The sequence below is a fragment of the Arachis hypogaea genome, chromosome 4 (genome assembly GCF_003086295.3).
Source record: "Arachis hypogaea cultivar Tifrunner chromosome 4, arahy.Tifrunner.gnm2.J5K5, whole genome shotgun sequence".
Lineage (NCBI taxonomy): Eukaryota > Viridiplantae > Streptophyta > Magnoliopsida > Fabales > Fabaceae > Arachis > Arachis hypogaea.
In genome coordinates, this window is record NC_092039.1 from 114,571,472 (window position 1) to 114,581,071 (window position 9,600).

At 24.8% G+C, this 9,600-nt stretch overlaps 1 protein-coding gene across 2 annotated transcripts; it reads left to right on the plus strand.

Annotated features, from left to right (window-relative positions):
• Nucleotides 1-5,409: 5,409 nt before the first annotated feature.
• On the plus strand, nt 5,410-9,330 carry LOC112797388 (UDP-galactose/UDP-glucose transporter 2). Of its 2 annotated transcripts, XM_072236006.1 has the most exons (8): nt 5,410-5,448; nt 5,720-5,939; nt 6,362-6,390; nt 6,483-6,684; nt 7,007-7,249; nt 7,629-7,730; nt 7,850-7,957; nt 8,868-9,330. In XM_072236006.1, exons 2-8 carry the CDS (start codon nt 5,814-5,816, stop codon nt 9,156-9,158), a joined length of 1,101 nt encoding a protein of 366 aa, XP_072092107.1. In that variant the 5' UTR covers nt 5,410-5,448; nt 5,720-5,813; the 3' UTR covers nt 9,159-9,330. The 2 variants fall into 2 exon arrangements, with proteins under 2 accessions (XP_072092107.1, XP_025696081.1); XM_025840296.3 differs by having other exon boundaries at nt 5,413-5,939.
• Nucleotides 9,331-9,600: the final 270 nt, after the last annotated feature.

A 9,600-nucleotide genomic window follows, 5' to 3' on the forward strand; every position in this document is an offset into this window, starting at 1 on the left:
AATTTTGTTATTGTTAGCAATAAAAATGACAGAAAAACTAATACGACTAATTTAAAATTTTTAAAGGACGAATTTAATTAAAAAAAAGTTCGAAGACTAATTTAAAAAATAAATAATTTTTTAAGTACTAATTTAACTATTTAGTCGATATGATTAATTTAATGTGATATACTCGGACTTTGAAACCAAAAGATCTTTAATTTATATACGCCAATTTATGTGGCCAATTGAATCACATAACATTGTTCAATAATCAACATATATATAAGAATTTAATCATGATACCCTAACAGTAAGTTTAATATAATTAGTTAATTAACTTATATGTTGAGATAATTTTATAATTAAATATTTATGTTTAATTATGACTCTTAATCAAATCTTTTAAGTAAAATTAAAAAATTAATCATTTTTAATGATGTAATAATACACAATTACATATTTATATAAAATTATTTTATACTATCAATTATCTATACAAATTAAATCCTAATAAAAAAATAGCCAAAATATATTTCTGTAAAAGAAACAAACCAATTAAGATAGAGTTCGTTAAAGCTAAGAGCTGAATAATATACAACAAAGTGAAGAAGCTAAGATTCTTTACATACAAGCTAAGGGAAATGAAGAAGAGAAGTTAAAAAAATAATAAATAGAATAGGGACCAATTTGTTGGTTTTTTGTTTGTTTATTAACAATGCAAACAAAACGGCATTACACATGGTTTGAAGAAAATGCCATTTGTCAAAGGCACGTTAACAACGTGGCATGCACTGAAAATCTTAATGGCGGTGCCTGGCTCCTCTCACATGCATGGAAGCTAGGAGAGGTGTTAGTAATAGTCATAATAATAAAAGTAACAGTGATATATCATAGGGACACTCTGGTATAGAAAGAGAATATAATTTTTTTTATAGTTATTTTTTATTATTTTATTATTATTTAAAATATAGATGCTATTTTTATTAATTTCTCTTTCATTTTATTAAAAAAAATTATAAATTTACATTTTTACCATATAATTCATCTATATCATAATCTAATTAATAAACACCCATCAAATTAGAGTTTTTGTTCTCTTTCGATAACAATACTCATTTCGCTGAATAAATACCATGTATACTTCTTCGGTTATTATCTTTTGGTGCACCATCTATGTCCAGAAAATATTTCTGAGCCGAGTTGAGTCAAAAAAGATCAATTTAAATTTGATTCATGAAAATTAAGTTTAATTTATATATAATTCGACTTAATAATAATTGAAGTTATTCATAAAATTTAAGTTTAATTTATTAAAAAATTACGAATTAGTTTAAATTTATAAATCAACTCAAATAATATGAATATAATTTATTTTTTATTATAATTATATATAAAAATTATATCATATAAAATTATATTTTATTACTATAAATTAAAATTTATAATATATTATAAATATAAATAATTATAATAAGTAATATATAGTTGAATTAATTTATGAGTCAATAAATTTAATTTATTTAATTTTAAAATTTGACTTATTTAATATATGAGTTTAAATTCAAACTCAAACTTATCTTATAAATTTATAAATTTTGCTTATTAAATTGTTAATAAATTAAACTCGAATTGACTCATAAGTTAATTGTTGACTTATTTTTTATGTTAGTGACTATTTACTTATTATAAATATTTTTTACTATAAAATTCTCAGACCTGTATGTCTATTGAACAATATACATAAAATATGTAAATTAACTAATAAAATATGTTCAAATATTTACAACTTTGATTAATTTCTATTGGTTAGTTATCTTTGTTTTATTTTTTTTAATTTCATTGTGTTAGCACACATATATTAAAAATGATTAAAATTACACAATTTCTATTATTCCATATATCTTATTTTCTCTATTTCGATTCTAAGTTGTCTTTTGAAGAAAAATAAATAAATGAGATACATGACACAAAATAAATTGAAATAAATAAAATATTAAGTAACTTAATTATTGATATGTATTTTGACGGTGAGAATATTTTTTAGGTTTAATTATTTTTTAGTTTTTATAATTCTATTAAAATTTTAATTAGGTTTTTATATTTTTTAATTAGGTCTTTATACCATTTTTAATTTTATAATTAGATTATTTTTAGTGTAAAAAATATTAGAATAAATTGAATATTTTTTTACAAATTAAAGATATTCATAATTAAAAACTTAACTAAATCTTTGACCGTATGTATATTATGGGAGAAATATTCTATTAATTTTAATATTTTTAATATGAAAATGATTTAATTATAAAATTAAAACTAATATAAAGATTTTATTGAAAAAAAAAGTATATAGACTTAATTAAAAATTTGGTGAAACTATAGAAACCAACAAAATAATTAAACCTATTTTTTATAAAGTTATAAAATATTCAAATAAAAATGTAGTAAAAGCATTAAATTTGGTCAATTTTTTTTAAAATACTTTAAATTAAGGCACTTTAAAAAATACCATATAAATTTTAATTTTAAGCATTAACAAAATTTCTCATATCTTAATTAACTTTCATATTTATTTGACTGACCTTATTTATTCATTTGTTTGAAAAATTATTTGACTGACTGAATTTAATTATTATTGAATTGTATTATTTGTATTCTGAAAGTCTTATATATATATATATATATATATATATATATACACACACATATGACATGACATTACATTACAAAAATAACAAATTATTATATTCGTTTCAAGTGAGTTTTCCTTTAATCATTCCATACATAAAACCTTTATAATTATTTTTATTATTGTTTTATTTTTAAAAAATAACTAAATTTCAATTCTATTTCACTTTTAAAGAAGACATTGTAATATACTTTTTGAAAATTCAATTCCAATTGGTATCCTTATTATTATTATTATTATTATTATTATTATTATTATTATTATTATTATTATTATTATTATTATTAGGTTTAATTATTATTTTACTAGTTTCACTAAATTTATAGTTAGGTCTTTATATATATTTTTTAATTGAGTTTTTATACTGTTTTTAATTTTGTAATTTGATTTTTTTATCAAAAAGTTAAAATTAACGGAATATTCATTTAAAAAATATGTGGTTAAAGATCTAATTAAATTTTTAATTGTAGATACTTTTAATTTATAGAGAAATATTTCGTTAATTCTAATATTTTTTATACTGTTAATAACTTAATTATAAAATTATTAAAAGAAATGTAGAAATTTAATTAAAAGAGAAAAAATATAAAGACTTAATTGCAAATTTAATAAAATTATAAGAACTAATAGAGTAGTAATTAAATTTTTATTATTATTATTATGTGCTTGTCTTTTTAAAGTAATTAATACATTATATACGACGTCTAATGTCTTAGTTATTTTGAAATTAAATATATAATTAAAATTGATAAGACTATGATTTAAGTTAATGGAACGTGTGATCACGTATAGCTTTTTGTTACTTTACGATTGGAATTGTATGGATCCATATGAAGGACCCGGTTTATTAGTGAATGATTAGGAATTAGCGAACAAAACGACCTTTTCAATCAAAGATTAAATAAATGCAAGAATTATGAGCCATTTGGTTTGACTTTCTTTCTCTAAGAATAATCAAATTACAATTACAATTAATTTATAGAGTTAGCTAAAAGGCCGTTTTCCATATATATCTTATTATATTATGCTCTCTAAACTTCAATAATTCACTTTCTTCCACACTTAGTTCCAATATATACTTAGCTCAATTTGTTTATTGGATTATTTAAATGGACATTCTTAAAAATTCAATTCATTGTTCATTTATTATTATTTTTATTGTGTATGTGTGCTTTAAGATGATACTCTACTTATGATACTTATTATTGGATAAACTTAATTTGTTAGGTTGAATCTATAATTCTTTGTTAAAATAATATTTCATCTAAAGAAAAAGTTCTATTAAAATGATCATGATTTGGACACAACTTAAATGAGTATAGAACAGTGAATATTAGATGCCAAGGCAATTGATGGTTGTGTAAAAAAGAAAAAAAGAGTCAACGTTACGTTAGGTTTTGTATTTTTAAAATCATTGGATAAAATAGTAGTATTATTGCAAATAATTTTTTAAAGTGAAATATCAATTCTAGATTCAACGCATGTTTGTATTTTGAAATTTATTAAATTAATAAGCAGTCTTAATAAATATTTTTCATTAATTTTAGAATATTAATCTCATTTATAAAGATGAATCATTTTTATCAAAATGATGATTTATTAAAATGAAAAATTCATGTTATATTAAAATATCACAAATAAAGAATATTAAATAGTATTAATAATTGTACTACCATTAACAATTAGCACATTAAACCACCAAATTTTATAATATAGTAATAATTTTCACAATCTTATAAAAATAAATAGATAAAACTAATTAAAATAGACCCTACCTAAATCATTCCAAATTATCAACGAAGATATCCTAATCTCCATACTAAAAAAAAAAAAAAAATACACATGGATATTTAAACATATATAATTCCTTACCAAAATTAAACAAATATTTCACTCAATTATTTATTAACTTAAAGTAAAAATATACAAAATCATTTTTAAAAAAAATTGTAAAATCCGTTAACAGTAACACTAATTAAACTATATATGTGCAAAATAATTAAATTAATAAAATAGTTAAGGAATGTATGAACAAATTTGTGCACAAGGGCAGCATGATACAACTGTCCGCTAACAGCACTCGTTCTTCTTTTGCAAGTAATAAAATTACTTTCTTATTTTTTATTTTTAAAATAAATGTATGTAAATAGAAATAATTTACCTTTTTTTTATAAAGTTTAAAATTATATGAGTAAAGAAATTTCTTTTAAACAAGTCAACATATGTAACTAATGGTTATCTAATTGTAAATGAAATTATTTAAAATTGTTATAAAATAATAATTAACAATATCTCTTAATCCTAAAGATGGACAAAAAATATTATACCATCATTCCATAAATGATTGGAATAATGACCATTTTAGGTAGTAAATAAATCATGAATCATAAAAGAATAATTGACTATAATAAACAATATTTTCATTGAAATTAATTATAGCATTAGCATTACATGCAAAATTCTCTTCGTAATCAGTCTCATCTTTGTATATAAAAGAATCAATTTAAATAGGTAGAAATGATCAGATTATTCGTTTATTTAAGTAAGTGTTAAAAATTTGAATTTATTAACTAATAACAAACCTTAAAATAAAGTTTAGATGTGTAATCAATTAATCTTTGACTTATAAAAAAACACTGGAGATAACAACAAAAATCTTTACCTATTAAATCTCCATTAATTACTTGCCTAAATTTAATTAATTAAATTAATTAAAAGATAAAAGAGCATACATAAGAGTCAAGACACCTTCCACCTGGTATGGCAATTGGCATGTTCATGTAAGAGAAAACACACTCTTTCTTTCTCTCTCTCTCTCCTTACTCTCTCTCTCTCTCTCTAACTTTCCATGCACAAAATCCATGCCTCTCTTTACACATAAATATGAAATTGCACACACGCTTTGCTTACACTAATCAACCAAGTTTTTTCCTCTAATTTGTGAAAAGAAAAAAAACCAGCACACAAACACACTTTTTTTTTTGGCAAAGTCAACATGCAAGATTTTTGAGGGTGCTGATGATTGAGGTGCTTGTTCTTCTGTTTTCAAAGATACAATCTTTCTGCTGAATTGGATTCTGGGGTGGTGCTATTTCAGAGAGTTGAGTTGAGTCTTTTTCAGTGAACAAGAAATTGAAGAGAAGCAATGAAGAACGAAGAACAGGTTCGTAGTTTGTTTGGAATCTCACTCTCTGACAGACCAAGGTGGCAGCAATTCCTCATTTGCTCTTCTGGCTTCTTCTTTGGATACCTTGTTAATGGCATCTGTGAGGTTAGTTAAAATCATTATCATTCTCTCACTCCTCTGTTTTCTTCTTATACTACAATGGTTCTTTGAGGAGAAAACTGCAAAACAGAATTTTTGGTGTTTTATTTCTTTCTGTGTGTAGAAAAGGGGTTTAATTTAATCAATTTGTGTTTTGTTAGATTTGGAATTCAACAATTTCATCCTATCTTGTTTTTAAGAATAACTTATAAAGATTAATTTTTCAGGGAAAAGTTTCTCACAAGTCCAGGAATTTGGTCAAAGAATTTTCCTTTTTCTTTCTTTTTGGTTGCTTCTGGTTTTCTCTATGAGGACTCAAGCTTCAGCTTTTTTTTTTCTTCTCTATTTTTATTATGTGAAATTATTATCTTACTAGTAATTTGGTTTTGACACTAATTTTTTTTTCTCTCATTTGAATAATTTTCCAGGAATATGTATATAATAGGCTCCACTTCAGGTAAATTTTGTCCAATTCCCTTGTTAGTACTATTTTTATTTGTTAGTGATATTAATTTGTGACTAATGATTTGGTGGTTTATTAATTTTCAGCTATGGTTGGTACTTCACATTTATTCAAGGGTTTGTTTACCTTTTCCTGATTTACCTTCAAGGCTTCACAAGCAAGCAAATGGTGAATCCATGGAAAACTTATGTGAAGCTTTCAGCTGTTCTTATGGGTTCTCATGGCCTAACAAAGGGGTCTCTGGCTTTCCTTAACTACCCTGCACAAATCATGTTCAAATCCACAAAGGTAAATTTATCAAACTAATCCTTACATTTTCTCAATCTTATAGCGAACCTATTTGCTGGTGAAATATCTTGAATGCATTTTCATCTTATTAGTTACTTGTTGGATTTATCAGACATAAAGTTGAATGCAACCAAATTAGGTTACTTGTTCAAGAGATTCTAAGATTGTGTTTGGTTGCGTTTTCATTTTCTGTTTTTTGTATTCGCAAAATGAAAACGCAAACCGAACTGCTCCTAACATTTTCTTTTGGCTCCTCAAACAGTGCTACCTTGTTACATATAGCTAATTAAACATGTCCAATGATTTTGAATTGGTACAATAGGTGCTGCCAGTGATGATAATGGGAGCATTCATACCGGGTCTAAGAAGAAAATATCCATTGCATGAATATATATCTGCAATACTTCTGGTTGTTGGATTGATCCTATTCACACTAGCAGATGCTCAGACATCACCAAATTTCAGTGTCATTGGTGTTGTTATGATATCTGGTGCTTTGGTCATGGATTCTTTTCTGGGAAATCTCCAAGAAGCAATCTTCACTATGAACCCTGAGACCACACAGGTGAATCAATTTTACATGCCAAAATTGAGATTAAACTTTCATATATTACTGCATTAAGTCCTTTCATTTGACATCATAATACACGATTGAATGTCGTTGTAAAAGTTGAAATATCGAGACGAACTTTCATGGAAAAGGATCCTCAGTGATAAAGCGAGGGGATTAATCACTATTGAATTTATAATTTCTATTATTTGTGAGTCTCACTATCGTAATTTAAAAGTGATTAGATACTTACGATTTCACTTTACTAACTTTCTCACTTTAAAAGATACCGCCACATCAATAGTTAAACTTTCTTTCAGTTTTGAATCAAAATAAACTTTATGATTAAATATAAGTAACATTCTTTACTTGATCATTTTCACTGCTAACACAGATGGAGATGCTATTCTGCTCTACAGTGGTGGGTTTGCCTTTCTTAATCCCTCCCATGCTTTTGACAGGAGAATTATTCAAAGCATGGACTTCATGCTCACAGGTTAAAAAAAATTTGGAATAAAACAATCTCCTTTTGTTTCCCCACAAACACTTAACAACACTTACTATACACATTACTTTTAATTTATTAAAAGAATCACTCTTTTCTTGTCCTTTCAGCATCCCTATGTTTATGGTGTGTTGGTTTTTGAAGCAATGGCCACATTCATAGGCCAAGTCTCTGTCCTTTCCCTCATTGCCATTTTTGGTGCTGCCACCACAGCCATGGTAAGTGTAAATATGAAATCTTTCTCTCTCTCACAAGCTTTTCCTTTTTCCAATTATGTCTAGTTTGTACCATTATTACTATACCGCTCCTATAACATTAATAACTCTCATATGTGGAAAATGCAGAGAGCACCATAAGGTAAGGTTCTTTAATGCTACTAATAAATGGCCAAAGATTTCACCTTTTTCAATACCAAGTTTGACTTTTAATTGAAACTTGGTTTTGTTACTCAATTGAATAGTACTATGATTTGGAACTGGAAAACTTTGTTGCCCAAATTTATGGAAAAATGATTAGGAGTTCTATCTTATCTTTTTAATTTCTAAATAAAGAAAGTTTTGATTTTTTTTTATCTTTTTGATATTCTTAAAAAATAACATATATATTTAAATTTTTACCCATTTAAGTATCAGGAGGATAATTAGGACTCTAATCATCACTACATATTCTCTTCATTTCTCAAAAAAGAAAATTTTGAATTTTTTTTTGAAAGCTTTCAAAATAATTAAGATATATGATTACTCAAAAGTTCAACAATTTTGCTAAAATACCAAGTCATCAACACATAATTAGCATCATGGAAATTTTATTATTTTTCAGGCAGCATATTAAAAAAATAAAGATAAAATTGCTTGCATAATATTTCAACCATTATATTTATGTGGTCCCAACTTATTTCCCTTCATAGAATTCCTTGTAAGATAAGGATTCACTTTGTGACAAAAGAAAATATAAATATTGTACAATATTTCAATTTTAGTCCCCAAACAAGAAAAAACCCACCAAAATATCAATTTTGGTTATATTATGATTGTGATTATCCTGGGGATGTGGTCCCAACTTTATTAATTAATTAATAATAATAATAATAATTTACTTACTATCCTCCATTGAAATTTTATGTGACAGATAACAACAGCAAGAAAGGCAGTGACATTGCTACTCTCATATTTGATATTTACAAAGCCATTAACAGAACAACATGGAAGTGGACTCTTACTCATAGCTATGGGAATCACATTGAAAATGTTGCCTGATAATAATAGTAATAACAACAAACCAATTAAGAAGAAGGCTTTAACCCCTTCTTCTTCTTCTTCTTCCAATGGCATTAGTGTAAAATCAGATGCTGATGAAGAGTTGGGAGTCATGGCAGGTTCTGAGGGAGAGTATGATGAAGAAAAGAGGCCATTGGTGTAACTACTAACTAGCTATAAATATATGGCTCAAATTTAATTTGTTCACAATACGATTTTTATTTTTATTTTTTTTATGTCTTAGCATTTTCGTCTAATGCCATAGGTAATAGAGAAAATAAATTGATGCCCAATTAATAATTTTTATGATATATATAGTTCTTTTCACATTTCAATCCCTCTTTTTTTTTTTCTTTTTTTTTGTGTATTTCTGTCTAAGTGTTTATATAAAATATAAACGCATGCAGTTGAACTTTAAACTCCCTTTCATGATTTCAGAAGGAAATATAAAGAGATGGAGAAATGAAAAAATAGAACAAAATTTAATATTTTTAATGAAAAAATTTTAATGGGGTGCTTGGTTTACGTTTATTTTTTCTTTTTATTTTTAGTATTTTTTTTAATTTTTAGTTTATTTTATTTCCAAAATTTTATAAGAAAAAGAA